The sequence below is a fragment of the Seriola aureovittata genome, chromosome 21 (genome assembly GCF_021018895.1).
Source record: "Seriola aureovittata isolate HTS-2021-v1 ecotype China chromosome 21, ASM2101889v1, whole genome shotgun sequence".
In the NCBI taxonomy this organism is placed as follows: Eukaryota; Metazoa; Chordata; class Actinopteri; order Carangiformes; family Carangidae; genus Seriola; species Seriola aureovittata.
Genome location: NC_079384.1, coordinates 21,525,201 through 21,542,117, shown reverse-complemented (window position 1 = coordinate 21,542,117; position 16,917 = coordinate 21,525,201). Strand labels below are relative to the sequence as shown.

General features: G+C 40.7%; 1 protein-coding gene across 8 annotated transcripts in view; it reads right to left on the bottom strand.

The window, feature by feature from the left end:
• Positions 1-16,917, bottom strand: part of exoc6 (exocyst complex component 6) — a 50,612-nt gene that overhangs the window by 17,137 nt on the left and 16,558 nt on the right. For 3 of the 8 annotated variants that reach the window (XR_008826249.1, XM_056365792.1, XM_056365795.1), the window contains exons 7-21: positions 16,760-16,910; positions 16,511-16,687; positions 15,983-16,051; positions 15,101-15,184; positions 14,343-14,389; positions 14,009-14,129; positions 10,885-10,956; positions 10,679-10,776; positions 10,436-10,541; positions 9,376-9,485; positions 9,144-9,255; positions 8,918-9,052; positions 7,482-7,661; positions 6,707-6,736; positions 1,022-1,163 (exon numbers count right to left, since the gene is read on the bottom strand). Coding sequence is in view for 7 of the 8 variants with exons in the window: in XM_056365792.1 (XP_056221767.1) it covers positions 1,022-1,163; positions 6,707-6,736; positions 7,482-7,661; positions 8,918-9,052; positions 9,144-9,255; positions 9,376-9,485; positions 10,436-10,541; positions 10,679-10,776; positions 10,885-10,956; positions 14,009-14,129; positions 14,343-14,389; positions 15,101-15,184; positions 15,983-16,051; positions 16,511-16,687; positions 16,760-16,910 (1,634 nt within the window). In the remaining variant the exon portion in view is untranslated. The remainder of the gene's footprint in view (positions 1-1,021; positions 1,164-6,706; positions 6,737-7,481; positions 7,662-8,917; positions 9,053-9,143; positions 9,256-9,375; positions 9,486-10,435; positions 10,542-10,678; positions 10,777-10,884; positions 10,957-14,008; positions 14,130-14,342; positions 14,390-15,100; positions 15,185-15,982; positions 16,052-16,510; positions 16,688-16,759; positions 16,911-16,917) is intronic. The other 5 variants (XM_056365793.1, XM_056365797.1, XM_056365796.1 and 2 more) reach the window with 3 other exon arrangements.

Genomic DNA, 16,917 nt, shown 5'->3' with positions numbered 1-16,917 from the left:
TAGCGATTGAACCCAAAAGAATCTCAAGTCTTGTGACCCGTTTAACATTTCAACCATTTTTCTACGTTGAAGTATGACGCAGCAACAGAGCTCCAAAGAGAGATGGGGTTGGCTGTTTTGACGTCTCCCCATTCATTCTCTATGGGAATTCTTTTGGCTTTCATCACCATTTACGTCGCCATGGTTACTCGAATCGCTATGAAAATTCATAGCACACCATTCCCAATAGTGCCGCACGTATTGACATACTGTATATATTGTCTGGGTTTTCTCAAAGCTGCAGGGCTAGTAATGCGCCACAATTTCGATACAGATAATGAATGAGTTGAATAAGTATGCAGGATAGTAATACATGCCTTCAATGGCACGTAATTACACACATATGACTGATGCATGAATTAATGCTTACATCTCATTATTTAACATTTTACCTTAAGCTGTAACATATGTTTAAACTGAGCTTGGATTTTTTTTCTCCCGTGTAGAGAAAGCTTTTTTACAGATGGTATGAGTTGCAAAAAAGTCTCTGATTTCATCTGAAGACATGAAGAAGCATTAGTCAGCCGTTCTGACAGTAATGTAAATTGTGTGTTTGAACTGTGCTCACATGCTGTACGCTTTCTTTACTAGTACACAGTTATTTCATAAAGAAAAAAATCCTGATCTCAATGAGACTGCTTGTGAAGATTAACTATGTACTGCTGCTAACACTGGGCTGTAACACATTCAATATTAAACCTGGAAACAATGTTAAATTCATTTTCATTTCTCTGTCTCTGCAAAATAAATATAAACATGTTTTAGACCTACTGTACTTCTCTTGCAAACAACAGACTTACAACTGAACCAAAAACAAGAAAAAAAGCAAACACTAACACATCAGTTCATTTTGGTCTGAGATCTTAAAATTCATTTGTAATGAAAATATGCTGGCCCCCTGTGTAGAGTCTTTACAGTCCTGTAGATTAATATTAAATTACAACATAACATAAAATTAAACATTACATTTATTTATACTCACATTCACACTGAATTACATCTAAGTTGAACTGCTGAATGGCCCCCATACTGATCTGTTTGAGCTCTGTGTCCAGCAGCATTTGCATCAGTGATGTGGACAGATGCTTACAGGCCGACATACAAGCTGTCTGGGCCACTTTACCCTGCAGAGAGAGAGAGACAGGGGGAGGGGGGTGAAGAGAGGAGGCAAGAGAGAGGAGAGAGATGGAAAGGGGCAGGAAAGATTAGGATGGGGATGAGAAGGATGGAGAATGAGGAGAAGAAGTCAGGGTAAGTTGGGATGAGGTCATAGAAAGGGGTGGACATTAATAAAAAGGGGGAGGGATTGTGCATGGAAATGATCGGGGAAGGTATGAAAGTGTGTAGGAAGAAGAGATGAGTAAAAGGAGGACAGGAAAAAGGTATAAAAGAGATTGTGTGAAGCAATTGGCAGGAGAGTAAAAGGTTAAATGGTGACAGAACAGAAGAAGGAGGAAGGTCCAGGGGAGGAAGATTCAGGAGTAAAAATAGGTAAAGGGGATAAAGAGCAGGGAGGGCAAAAAATAATTCAGTGTTAGTTGTTATCTTCACACACTTCACACCATCTACTCTCTAGCCCAGGGGTCAGGAACCTACGGGTTGTGAGTCCTAAAGTTTTTTGACAGATACTTTTTGAAAGGTTCATTAACAACAAACTGTCTTTGTGATGAGAGAATATGAGAGCTGCCAAACCCCACCTGGACAGAGTAGAAAACTATAACACAATACACTGTACTTACAGCAGCATACTTTAGCTATCACTGAAGCTATTCTTGACAAAAAAAAGTCAATGCCTGCACCACCAGTACACTGGAAGTAAACACAACAAGCATTGGATTAGGCTAAAGGAACAATTTTGGTGCTTTTCTCAATGGATAAAACTGTCAAACATCATATGTTGTCAGAAAGAGCTGGAAAAACTGTGACATTTTACAGCTATATCAATTAGTTACAATGAAATTGCTGTGACCAGCAGATTTGCTCCCAGGGACAAAGTATATTAACGTTTATTTATACAACTGCAAACCACATTGACAGTGCTGGTCTTCGAGGGAGGGGACAGCCAGAGAGCCCAAAGCAGAGAAAGCTAAAGGGCACTTAGCTGGTCAGCTGAAGTAGTTCAGATTCTAGATGCACCAGTTGAGTGAAGCCTCTCAGATGAACTCTGCTGTCTGGTGAGACAGGGCTTTAATGTGTTTAAGCTGAACACAGAGCGAACTTTTGTCTTGCATCTGTCTGCTGTCGTGAACGCTTTCTGGCAAAGTGAACAGCTGATTGCCGACAAGATGAGTCCGTTTGGAACCGCAAACAAACCAAAAGGAGAACCACTGCCTCGAACATGCTGAGAGACGTATCCTCAGCAAGGGCAGCACAAGAGTGAAGCACTCACTACATGCACAGTTTCTACACTAGGAATCCTAAAGCAGGGATTTGTGTCAACGTCATGCAAAGTGTCAATACAAATCACAATGATAAGGTCAATCTGTGAAAAACAGAGCCAAAATGGCTGAAACAGTCCATGTTTTTGGTACAAGTTGATGATAAATGAAGCAGAAGTGTGCAGTGTGCAGTGTGCAGAGGATGTGTGAACGAGAAGTGATGTATCTGATAAGATTAAGAAAGAAGATCAGGAATGCAATTTATATTTTTAGTTTTAATTAAATTTTTTTAGTTTTAAAAATATATGTCCTCACTTGCGTCTGGTGATATCTATCTCCACAGAGTGCTGTTATGTGAGCTTTGTCTGTGAGATTTCTCCTGCACCGCCAGTGGGAGGTTAAAGGACTTTAATTTGTAGTTAAATTCTTTCAAAGATAAAGTGATAATTTGGGTTATTTGACATAGGATTGTGTATTATTCTATAGTCAGTGTATTACCTGCAGTAGATTCAGATCAGTGCCCTGCCAGTTTAGACGGGGTCATAAAAAAAAACAAAAAAAAAAAAAACTTGTTTTAGCCACTTAAAAACATTTCCACAGAAAAAAGCTAAAATCAGTTTAGGTGTATGCTTCACTTTGAATATTTTCACTATTTCATCTGCCATCGAAGAGCCCTTTCCTGTGGAACTACAGTTTGTGAACCTTTGAATTACCATACTACTATGTACTATGTAAGCGCTGTATTACTCTGCAGATCAGCTGTTTGAGTCAGACAGAGCGAAGTGTAGGTGTGTTTATGCTTGTAGATCCAAATCTACTGCAGGTAATACACTGACTTTAGATAAGTACCTCGTCAAATAACCTGAACTATCACTTTATGGTTAGGCATGGCTAAATACCACCAGGAGAACATTGGCAAATGTCTGTGTGAACTGACCTTTTAAGCTTCGTTATTAAAATCTCACATGGGTTTGTTGCTGTTCAGTCATAGATATGTTTTTTATCATATCATCATTTTTGGCTGGATTGTATTAAAACACAAAATGACACTGATGACCACAAGTGATATTCTGACTGAGTGACAATCACAGTGAATGTCAATATACATTTGTGAGTCATCTGCGTATTACAAGACAAGTGGAATATGTTACGACTAAAAAAGTAAAGTAAAAGTAAAGTAAGTAAAGCTTCAGTGAACAGGTTTGTGGTATACAGCTGTATAATATGCTATTAACCTAATTAAAAGGTTCCCAACCCCTGATCTAAAGAGCTACTATATAATGAAAATCCACATAAAAACAATTGCCATCTATACTGGATGTTTTCTTCTGTCAACATCTCTCATCTTACCATGAATATCTGCTAAAACATGCTTTGATCACTGCATCATAAAATCTGTCACTGAAAGATATAAGACTATTAAATGGTGCTATCAATTTCCCAAGCTGTGCTCTTTGCTAAACATCACACATATAACAAAAACCAGATAGGCCAACACATGCAGGTAAGGCACAACAGTTCAATCAGCAAGTAAACACATATAACGCTCCACTCCAGAGCATGTAAACTAATTGTGAGCGTTTCCATTACTTAAGGTTTTCTTGATTTTGTGAGCAGGTATGTTTTAACTTATGATCCACTTTGAAACAAGTGGAACACCTGTAAGTAACACCTTCACTCAAATGTCTGAAACACTAACACTAACTGAACAGGTCAGTAAATTACAGTTAGTGTTTGCAGGGAACAGGGACAGAACAGCAGATCAACACAATCCATTCTCACAGATACTCATGCAAAAACTCTCACAGGGATGATGTGGTGACCCCAACTTCAAGGAAAATGCCACCAGCAGTCTTATTGAAATACACAGTTACATAAGCCGTATTACATTAAGCCACAGAGGACTGATATAAGAAAAGTCAATGTGAGCGTTTGGTTTCCTTTGTTTGAGCTCCACAACATCCCTGTTCATATTCTTCATGCTGACAGTTGACCAGTAGACAGACAGCAGTGATACATGGTTTGCCAGCAGTGAAGGCTGCGTTGCTTCACTCTAAACGAGTAGCTATCACATCTCACTCTATTGACTCCAAATCTTTTAGATCACACAAGCATATTGTTGTCTCTGGATAGACCTGTAGCCGACTCAGGGGCCGTTCACACAGAGACGTGCCGCTGAGGAAAAGGCCCTGATCTCTATGAATGTCCACAGAAGGAAGCACCTGCTCACACTCAGAGTACATCCACACTAATTAGGCTGAATTTGAAAATGTAATTTTTAAGTTTTGCCTTCTATCCACACTTATGACACCTTTTATGCCACCATTTATAACGCCTGAAAACTGAGCGTTTTGAAAATGAGCTGGTTGGCGACAGTCCAACATAGTCTATATTCTGGCTATCTCTCACTGTGCCAAAGTTTCATAATTACAATTACTATTCACAAAATACTTGACCCTTCTGTTGAAAAGCAGTTCATTATTACATAATTAAACCCCTCTGCCTATATTGAAGATAAACTACAGGATTACGATAGTATTTGCACATTGCACACAGTCTGTGTTAGCCCAACTGCACCACCCTTGTGGTTCCACACTTTTCATTCTGTCAACATTATCATTTGTGAATTGTTCAGAATTATAGGATAAGTATCTGTATGTGAATAGATATTTGCATCTCTAAGTCTCATTATGCTTCAAATAATTCAAATTACATAATGTGACATCCAACTACATCTAAAGGTAAAAATATCTGTACCTGTTTCTAAGTGGCCACTTTCAACAGTAGGGAGAAAAAATGCTGTCATATAGAGGGGAGAAATACAATAAATTCCCATCTTTTCTTTAAGGAATTCACAGTGTTGCACTTCGCTAAACACATGAAGAATGACTGAAGTTGTTGTGTGAAAAATGAATGAAGGAAGCTTGAGAGAGATAATTCAAACATGCATACTTCCTCATGCCTGCACACCTGACCAATCACAGTTCATTCAAAAATTGAACTGTTGGACGCAGCCCCTTATTCTTTTTTCTGAGATCACTCATTTTAAATGTCAGTATATTGCTGTAAACTGGATTTATGTTTACTGACATCTCAGTGCAACAACCTAGTAGCTGTTCTTCATGTGGCAGCATTTATGACCCATAGTCAAATCAATGTTTATTTATTTGTTTAGTTCTCAGAAAACAAACTAAATCATGAGTTTGGATAAATTAAAGGTGTAATGAGACTCTGAGGACAAACTTTTACACTCTTATTCTGCACTAAAATGTGGACAGACAGCTTCATAAAAACAAACTAAAAGCACTAGTCCGGTGACTTTTTCCCCAAATTAGTGTGGATGCAGCTCTGGTGCTCTGGCAGCAAGCTGCAAAAAAGACAAATGGAAATTACAGCAACGTTTACACCTTTTCCCACTCAAGTTCATGCATGTGTCTCATGTCTCTCTGTGTAAACCACCGCTGACGGCTGAGCATTTCCTCAAAGCAAGTATGTGAAGAATGCTTTTACTCAGACTGCTGCTACTCAGACAGACACAAACTGTACCATGGCGTCATAAACCAGCAATGGATATAAATGATGATGACCCGAACGCTTTTATTCCATTAATATACTTTATCTACATCTACATTACACCTAAGATGTAAGAGAACGAAGGACTGCTAAACTACAAAAAAGTAACAGAGGAGGGGGCAGACTGGATGATCTGTCAGATCCAAATCCAGCTCCAGAGGATGAGTTCAGAATCACACACTGCCCAACTATGGAGGACGCATGTGTCATGGAAATAGTTACAAAGCATTTCATTAACTGATATGAATTAATATAAATTATTATAATTAATAAATAAATTGGATAAATAAATTATCTTAAAAATGAATGTCTTAGTTCAATAATAAATAGTTGAAAGTAATAAGGGATTTATAAAAACAAAATAGTCAATAAGTGCATCTTTTACACACATTAATGGACTCCTAAGATAATTATGAAATTTCAAAATTAATTGCAGTTAACATGCAGTTTTAAAAAGAAATAAATAACTGAATTGACTTTCTTGCTAGTTTTCCTGAGCAGCATCAAGAAGCTATTACAGAACCCTACCCTCTGCAAATGTTCTGCTAAAATGCTCATGTAAACACCGTCCTACAGTGTCTTCCATTCAAAAAGTCCCAGACCAACCGAGTCTAGAGTCGTGGAGCCTCCACAGTCAAACATAAGCATGCTTTTCATCTCCCCCCTGCCTGTACAGTGGCAGCAAAGTGTTGTAACAGCCAGGCAGGAATACTCACCGACATCGACGCATGGTCATTGTTGTTATTCTGAGCAGAGACACCCCCAAACCAAGCAAAAATGGAAGAGGGGGAGGGAAGGAGGGAAAGGACAGGAAAAGAAATGTGGCAACAATAAATGGACAGGAGGAGGTAAATTCAACTAGCGTTATCTCGCATGCTTCACAAGTCAACATAATAAAGGAGTAAAACAAATCAGTTAGAGCGCTGTCTCAGTACAGAGGGTGCAGATGGGGAGACCAAAGACATTCGTGAAAAACAAAAAGCAAAAATGGAACTAATTCGAGATGTGATAAGAGATGTTGGAGAGAAGAGGACAGGCAGGTGGCCCACAGCTGAACAGACTGTAGCTGTCAGCAAATCTGGGCAGAACACGTTTACTGACCAAGTCCTTCAAACTCTGCTACGCCACTGAATCTGCCTTTTTTCAGGCGGAGATACGCACAAGCAGTTTACGAGTCAGTAACAGCACAGTTACCATGCATATGCACAGACCACCAACGCAACACACTCAACTTCAAACTCACAATGACAACAATCCACTTTCAGACTGTACACACACTTTAATAGGGGTGTAGTGAACACAGCAGAACATCAGAACACGGTTGGGGATTTGGGGAAAATGAAAAGGAGACAGAAACTAAGGAATTATCGCATCTCTATTATTTATAGCTTAAATGAATGTAAAAAAAAAAAAGAAAAGACAATGTCCCACAGTTCCCAGAGAGAGGCGGCAGCTTCAATGGGTCAAAGTTAGCAGGAGGATCAGACTCACCGGGAGGTGTGTGAAGACCTGGAAGGTGGAACGCAGGAAGTTGATCAGGTCCATGAGGTATCCAGAGGCACGGCCGTCCGACTCAGCCATGCCCCATTCATAGTCTGCCAGCTGGATAAACTCATCGATCTTCTGGTTGAGTTTGGTATAAATCTCTCCTTCTGCGGCGTGACGAGCATCCTGGAGAAATTCTTTAATTAGCCCCTTTGACGAGACTTAATACAACTAAATACAGTTTTAAAAGCAGTTTACCTACAGTCATCCTGGAATGGAGAAACCCAGATCTCTTTCAAGAACAATACACAATAGCTAGATGTGACTGTCTGTGATTTGTCAGAGCAATAAGTCCTTAAAAAAGCACTCCCCTGATTTATCATTGCATTTATCTTTTCTTATCCATGGATTCTTCCTCCTTGTAGAAGAAACCAAGCTCTGAGGGGTGGAGCTGGGCTGTGGGAATTCTGGTGTAATAGCCACACTGGGTATTGCAACATTCATGTTCATCATGTGACACTCACTGGCCCAAAAAAAATTTTCCCCCATTCATAATCACTGGAAAAAAGGCTTAAAAATGATGAATACTCTTTTTTTACGTATCACAACCCCCCCCCCCCCAAAATGTCTTTTTATTATCAGTTCAATAACATTTGAAAATTTGGAAGAGCCATATGATTTCATTAGGTTCATGTGTTGGGGGAACCAACAGGGAGTCAGCCAACTAGGCCCACAGAGGTGTCAGCACATGCTGTCGACTGGCTTGATTGAAGCTTGTACTGAGCATGCTCTCTGAGGCTAACAACGCAAAACTGTGAGGAAGCTCATGGAGGCTTTTCAGCCTACAAGTCCAGTGAGTAACTCTCATTATTTGTGCACTGTCTTTGAACACAGTATCCAGTTCTTAATACAGCCATCAAAAACCTGCTACCTACATTACCCACAATGCAACTCGACCACCAACAGCGAATGCAGCCTGAAGCCTCTAGCTTCAAGCAGAGACAAGGAGCGGGCTACAGAGGTCTGGTGAGCTCACTTCCTCAAGGTATTTTTTCACTTTCAAACTTGTCATTCAGACCCAGCACAGGCTGACTCAGGTGATCTCACCTATTAGACTCACAGCTCCATATGGAGCCACACAACTTTTTCCACATATGCAGTAGTATTCCCCAAAACAGGAATGAGCAGGTGTACAGGTGTTCAGTAAGTGTATGACCAGAACTCAGTGAGAGCAGAAACTAGTGCAGCTGTGTGACTTGTCAAGAGTTCAATTCCAGCACCAAGGACAAAGGAAATTATATGCATATAGAAGCCTCTGGGCCTTGTTGTGTGATTAAGGAAATACTGAAAGCAGGACATATCATTCCAACAAAAAACTGTGTAATTACCACAGAGACCAAATGAAGACACAAAAAAGAATCCACACTTCATTCATGTTTTACCTTGAATGTGGACAGGCCGTAGAGTCTTGTGGTGTGCACCGTTTCAGGGGAGACATTGGTGATGTTTGTTATGAACTCCTCCAGATACCTGCAGGCCTGCTCCAGGTGGGTGGTGTTAATGATGATCTGCACCAGCTACAGACATAAGGTTACAGTTTTAGACTGAATGACTAAAGCCTTCGGTTTGGATGGTGAGTCCGCGGTGTAACAGCAGTGTTGTTCCCACCTCAGTCAGTCCTATGTGAGGTTTCTTGATGAGGTTTTGCAGACAGCTGCTGAGTGTTCTTGTCAGCAGCAGGTTGGTTGATTTTCTCAGCATGTCATCAATCTCTGTTGAACTGGATACACAAACAAAATGGCCAATTAACTGCACATACTCTAGAGTTACACAACAAAGGAACAAGGGAATCCATCTCGATAAACTGAAACTGAGCTACAGTGATTGTACAGTGACCTACCTGCGGTGTAGTGACTCAGAGAACTTGAGGCTGGCATAAATGAACTCTTTGACCTGTGTGTAGATCTGAGGGACAGACTGGGACATCGGCAGCTTCTTAGGAAAGTCCTGCTGCTCGCACACAGACACACACCCACAGACACACATTCACAAAACACAGAAAGCAACAACAATAAATGACTGACTCATTATTTAATAGTTAATAAAGTTAAAGTTGTATTACTTTGCTTTTGGAGAAATGTTTGTTATGTTCACATAAACTGATTCACGGGCAACCCCCCCATTTCATTCTACAAAACACTCTAAATCCAATGTCAGAGTGCTGTTAGAATCCCATAAGAAGACAGATCAAATTCATGTAATATGTGAGTTTTCTCTGCTGCTGAACACGGCTTCTCGCCAGGAGCAGGTGGTAGTGATTGTCATTGACAAGAGCTTCAGCATTTGTTGTGTTCACAAGACAAGAAGTCATAATAAAACATCTGAGCAGCGCTATGTCTTCAGGGCAGATTTGGAGGCTACAGTGAGTCGCTATCAGAAAGTGACGACATGGGCCGGGGCTAGCTGGTTAGCATGCTAACTTCAGGAGAAGAAAAGAAGTGATAGAGACAGAAGTTGCTCTCCACCTCTGTAGACAGCTCTTGGAGAGTAAAGGAATGAAGTTTGATGTTGAACTCGAAACGTTTCTTCTAGACTGGTAAATAAACAGCTGTTAATGCTAACGTAAGCTATGTAGCAATAACAAAATTTACAAATAGCTCCTTTGAATTATAACTGCATGATTATTGTGTTGACTTTTTCTTAGATGTTCCATGGTTATGATTGTATGAATATAAATGATGTGGAAGTTAAAAGAGGGTAATAGGTTGCGGTGGAGGGGGCATTGCAGAATTATTATATGGGAGCGTGAAATGTATATAGAAATGTATCTCTTTTGTGATGATTATTATTTTGCATTGCATTTCTTTTACGTGTCAATATGTATGTGCAATTCAGTGATTGAAGATAGAGGTCTCGCTGGATGTATAGGATTGTGATTCTATAGTCCTGGAACTCGTTACCTTCTCTATCTCAGCATCATGGAAGGGAAAGCGGCTGACCACCAGTTTATACTCATCCTCAGTCTCCACTGGAATGGGACTGTAGTTATCCAACTCAAAGATCTCCCTGTGGAAAAGAACACTGTTTAAGGTCCGTGCACACTTACATTTGTAGTGTAAGAGCTTTGAGAATTTCTCTCTCTCTTTGACACAAGGGTTCTAAAAGTTTTCAGCAGATTTCAGTCACACATTAGGAAATCCCACCTGAAAACCAGCGCCCACTTCTTCAGCAAAGTTTCATTGTACTGGTCTCTGACCTCAAAAAGCAGGTCAAACAGCCGATTCACCGGGAAACCATAATCCTGTACATACGTACCCAGACATCACAGAAAACCAAGTGTGTGTTAATATCAGTTGTTCCACACTTCAGAGTCACAAGCTGTTCAAATGAAGACCTGTTCTGGACCAACCTGTAGTGTGTCAGCGAAGATGACTATGAGGTTCTTCAGCTCCAGGACCAGGTCTGGGTCATCACAATAAGACTGGAGATAAAAATAATAGTCTATGAGAACAGCGACAACAATAACATGGCGATCATTTATGAAGAAATGTTCATGAGATTTGTAAAACACTGTGTTGTTTAATTCACAGAGAGTTAAACATTAAAAAGTAAAATAAAAACGATCTCTTCCACTCCCAGTATCAGAACTTGTTTTAATGTTTTCTGTGAATTCATCATTTTAAAAAAAACAAATGATTATTTGTGAACCACTTCCCCGAAGAATGACTGTTGGATCTGAAAAGTTTGGAAGGTGCTGTCTTTTTATATAACTTTCCTAAAACTGTGTTTGACTTTAGCATGCCTGGCTAACTAATTTACCAACTAAATTAGTAACTTGCACATTATTAGCTAAGTACATTATTACGTGAGAAAGGCCTCCACTGTAATAATGTGATGTAACTTGTAATACAACAACATCTCAGTTTTTATTTCTATCTCTTCTCCATGGCTCATCTATTGGTGAGGATGATAACATTTGCCTGAGACATGTTAGCGTCCTTCTTTATACGACGCTGAGTTAACACAACATCATCAACCCAATTATGGAGATATTTAAGATACTTTTGTAGGTTTCTTATTCTCCAATAAGTCAATCAGAGCCATTAAAAAGTCTACTGGAGCACGTTAATTGGCTAGATATCGCTGCCAAAGCCGCTGCTACTCTGCCAGCAGCAGTTGGCACTTCATCTGACAAAACTGATGCTCAGAAACTAAAAATCTACAGATGGTGACAAATCAGAGGACAAACCTGAATAAATGTGTGGAGAAACCTAACCAATTCAGATGCTTCCATACAGGTGCATTATCATGCTCTGTGGCAGGTATAAAAATGCTGAGCAGGCCCAGATTTTGTATCAAGATGGAGCTTCGGTCACAAAGATGCTCAACTGACTAGGGTTTCAATAGGAACAGCGACAAAAGTGATGTCATTTACATCTATGGGAAAGATCAATAGTGCAATTTGATGACCGTGATGCTCGTGCATTAGTGAGATATATAAGAAAAACAGAAGAGCAGCTCTTCCTCAGATGACTGAGAATGTCAATGCAGGACGTGATCAGACTGTGTTAGCAAGTGACAGAGAGAGGGATAGAGCATCTGTGCATAAACCCCTCATTACAAAGAAGAATGCACATCTGAGAGTTCAGTGGCACTGGTCAACAGAGATTTGAAAAAAGTGTCATGGTTGAATGAGTAATTTTCACTATATTCTTCACAACTGGGTGAGTGCATTTGTGGCGTACACCAAGAGAGCGGCGCAGGCCTAAATGCTTGACCCCTGCAGTGAAGGGATCTGGTGCTCTGTTATGCTGGGGGGTCATTTTGCATGGTTTGGGCCCACTTGTCCTTTTAGAGGGAAGGGTCACTGCAAATCAAAACAAGGTTGTTCTAAGGGAACAGCTTTATACTACAGTGAAACAATTCTGTCTTGATGGGATTGATAACTTCCAGGATGACAATGCCCCCATCCATAGGGCACGAGGGGTCACTGAATGGTTTGATGAGTAGGAATATGTGCTATGGTCTTCACAGTCACCAGATCTCAATCCAATTGACCACCAGTGAAGCAGCAGCATGTGGGGGCCCAACACCTTACTAAGACACTTTATGTTGGTTTTCCTTTAATTTGTCACACGTATGCACCACTTAATGAGAGCATGAATTCTGAGTGTGAGATGTATGCTCTCTACACTGCCCTCAAAAATTCAACCAAATGGAATTAAAAAAATGAGTGTCCATGGCATGTATACAACTGCTGCTAACAGTCCAACAATGCATGTATTACATTTGCTAAATAATACAGCTGTGCATTTCTACTACCTGTGAGTGACTGACTGACTTTTGTTGTTTTGGAAATGATTTCAAGAATCAAAATTGACACAGTTATCCTTGTAAATGTCCTACATGAAGTGCCAGAATAGAAAGCTCAACAGGCATAACAACAGTAACTGAGGGGGGAGTGGTTTAGCCAAGGGTCACTCAACACTAACACTAGCTAACTAAGTCCCTCTATTTTTCTGGAGTACAGAGTGATTTATGACCCTGAAAGCAGAACAGTTGAGTCCCTTACCACTGACACAAGGATCCTGCCAAGCGCAAGAGTGTGTAAATCAACGGAGTAAATGAACACAACTTGAGATCTGATGTAAAGCAGCGGTTGCCTGCCTCTCTGTTTACTCAGACACACACACACACATACAGTCAACAATCAGCTAGAGGCCCAGCTTAACAGCAGCAAACCACAGCAGTGACAGGAACGTATCGCATCGGTTTTATTAGTCTATAGCTGCCATATTCTGATCCATGAATGAATATGATGTGATTTTTTAGCCAAGTTTTCTATGTGTGTTCTGTTAATTTGCTGTGCGAATGATGAACACAAAAACAAAAACAACAAAAACAGTAGTTACCACAAAATTCAACATATTTTCATAGTGAATTATCAGTGACTGTCTCATGGGCATATTAGTGAAAGGGTCTTCCCTCTGTGGTCTGATCATACAGAGGCTGTAAGTGCAGGAACCTGGCACTGTGGCCTGCTGCGTTGTGGCCCAGCAGAGGGGCTGCAAGCCAGGGGGGAGACATGGGGCCTTTGTTAGTCTTCTCACCTCACGCTGTGCGGCCCATTTTCTGGCCTGTTAGCATAATCCTCTGGGTCATTTACAACTGACTGGAACCCAGCAGTCAGGAATATGCCTCCTTAATCTGCTGTTATTGTTGCAATCTGTCTCTCATTAAGGCCCCAATGACCTCCTCTTTGGCTGCATGCGTATGTGTGTTTTGACCTCTTCTCTTTAGAGTGACATCATTTGTGTGTTTGTGGGGGCACTGACCTCCACAGTGGTGTGTGTGTGTGTGTGTGTGTGTGTGTGTGTGTGTGAGCCAGTGAATGAAGGCTCTTGCAGGATAAATAGATCCGCAGCAGGCTCTATTATCTCTATTAACTCGCAACAGTCTCCTTCTCATTCAAAGTCAACACCCTGTTGGCTGTGTGTGCGTGTGTTCATGTATGTGTTTGTGTGAGAGCCTACAGAGTGTGTGCGGAGCACGGCGATGATCTTGGACAGGGCCATGTTCCACAGTTCATCAGTGAAGGCTCTGGTCACTAGCCCCCGTGTGGCATGAAGGATATGATCCTCCACAACAAAGAACCTGATGACACACACACACACACACACACAACACACACACACACACACACACACACACACACACACACACACACACACACAGAAAACACACATCTCGATACTTTCATTGACAATATATCTACAGTGAAGCAAACATAACCCACTGACTGTCAGCAGAATGTCATGTTCAAGGTAAAATTCTGTTACAATGAAGTGAAAATGAGGAACATCTTACCCTACAATCTGATTGAAGTATCTTCTGTACCCTTCCACTGTCTCATGCTGGATACACACACACACACACACACACACACACACACACACACACACACACACACACACACACACACACACACACACACACACACACACACAAAAACCAGAATTGACCATAAATAATTTTTAACAATGGCCATTGTTAATTCATCCAACAGTCCATGATATGTGTGTTTCATGATGTGTGTGTTTCATGATATGTGTGTTTCATGATGTGTGTGTTTCATGACGTGTGTTTCATGACGTGTTTCATGACGCGTGTGTTTCATGACGCGTGTTTCATGACGCGTGTGTTTCATGACGTGTTTCATGATGTGTGTGTTTCATGACGTGTGTTTCATGACGTGTTTCATGATGTGTGTGTTTCATGACGTGTGTTTCATGACGTGTTTCATGACGCGTGTGTTTCATGACGCGTGTGTTTCATGACGCGTGTGTTTCATGACGCGTGTGTTTCATTATATGTTTGTTTCATGACGTGTGTGTTCCATGACGTGTTTCATGACGTGTGTGTTTCATGACGTGTGTTTCATGACGTGTGTGTGTCATGACGTGTGTGTGTCATGACGTGTTTGTTTCATGACGTTTGTTCCATGACGTGTTTGTTTCATGACGTTTGTTTCATGACGTGTGTGTTTCATGACGTGTGTGTTTCATGACGTGTGTGTTTCATGACGTGTGTTTCATGACGTGTGTTTCATGACGTGTGTTCCTCACCATGTTGGCCTGTGGCTGCAGCACGAGTCTGGCTTGTTTTTTCCTCTGTTTCCTGTAATAGTTCTCAAATGTTTCTCGGTCACCCTGCAGACACAGAGAAACACAACAAACACAATGAACCATAAAGTTACTGAGGGGAAGTTGTTGGCTCAAGATTAATTTTGCTTTTACAAACCAGAGTGTCTTCATTTTTTAAATATAGACTTTTGAGAAGTGTAAATGCCACAGTGGAGAAACAATCATCTACATTTGAAAATACAATAATGTCACTTTTCAAAAACTTTCTCCGTGGAGGTTAAATCTTTTTTTTCTTCTAATTTTTAAAAAATAAAGCTTTTCCAAATGATGACAGGTGCCTACAGCACCCTCCACTGGGCTAGTCAATAGTAGCAATATATGTAATATTCTCTGAGCTATACAGTATACTGTATCAGCAGAGATTCAACGGAACAGAGAAATATAGTATTCAGTATGTACAGCCTCACATCAACACACTGTAATTGTTCTGCTGTGATGAACTTAGAGTTCATTCTGCTTTCTAACATATCACTGAACCTTCGGTATAGAGCTTGCTGGCTCTAGGTTAAGTGGACTTATATAGCACTGTTGACCACTACAATGGAAGCCACATTCACCCATTCAATTTGGGCCCAAGAACACTTCGAAATGCAGACGGGGAATTGAACCACTGACCGCTTAGTGGATGACACGTTTTACCTCCTGAGCCACAGCCCCCCCCCACAGTCAGTGATGAGGTATTTTGTTAATCATGTTTAATTCTGGAATTATAATGCAGCTATACCACTTTTCTAACTTCAGTGTTGTGTGTGTGTGTGTGTGTGTGTGTGTGTGTGTGTGTGTGTAAGAGGCAGAGACACCTACCAGCACAGTGTAAATGTGTAAACATCTGTAAACAGGCGAAAAGTCCACCAGGTCCTGAGCTGTAAGAATCTGTCAAACACATATGAGGAAATGTGATTATACCGTCAAAGACTTCTGCATTCATGCAACAGTGCTGTTCCTACAGGCATTCATCAACTAATGCAATTAAGTAGAAAACTATTAAAATGACCTTAATCATAGAAAATAAATACAGTGTAGTGCTATGACAATTATCTTCTGGAGGTGCTGAATTTATACCTGAAAGGAAGTTCTTGATAAGAAAAGACTCCCCTTTTGATTACAACTCAAATACACATTTATGGACTCAATACTGAGCATGCCATGATATTTACAGTGTATAGCAGAAAAACACAGCTCTACCTGCATGTTCTATAAACATCAAGCAGCATTACACATGACAGAACTAAACAGTCTGTGACAGTCTTTAAAACACAGTTCTGGAGAAGATGCACACACATTTTAGTGTTATCATATTGTCACACTAAAATACACACAATGTTTCTTTACCTCTTCATCTGCTTCCTCCTCATCTCCTGTGTCTTCGTCCATCATCAGGCCGTTGTGGGTGTGAGTTCGTCCGTTGAGGGAGTACACAGGCTTGGCATAGTGGCCCATGCTGGCCTGCTTCATCACGGCGCTGTTAAAGGTCCTGTGCTGCTGTGCCTGGGGGGACATCCACACTGACTGGTGAGATGTTAAATACCTCCTCACAGCTATTGAGGGTTTTTTATTTTTAAAAAACACAGACTCTCATACCTGTCTCATGGCAGTCTCTCCAACCTTGTCAGAGTGTTTTCTGATGCTCTCCAGGAAGTCCTTGAGGTCTGACATCGAGATCTCCTTGATCTCCTCTCTCAGTCTGGGTAGGTTTTCAGCCATGATCTGACAGAACCTGTACTGACTGACCCTGTAGA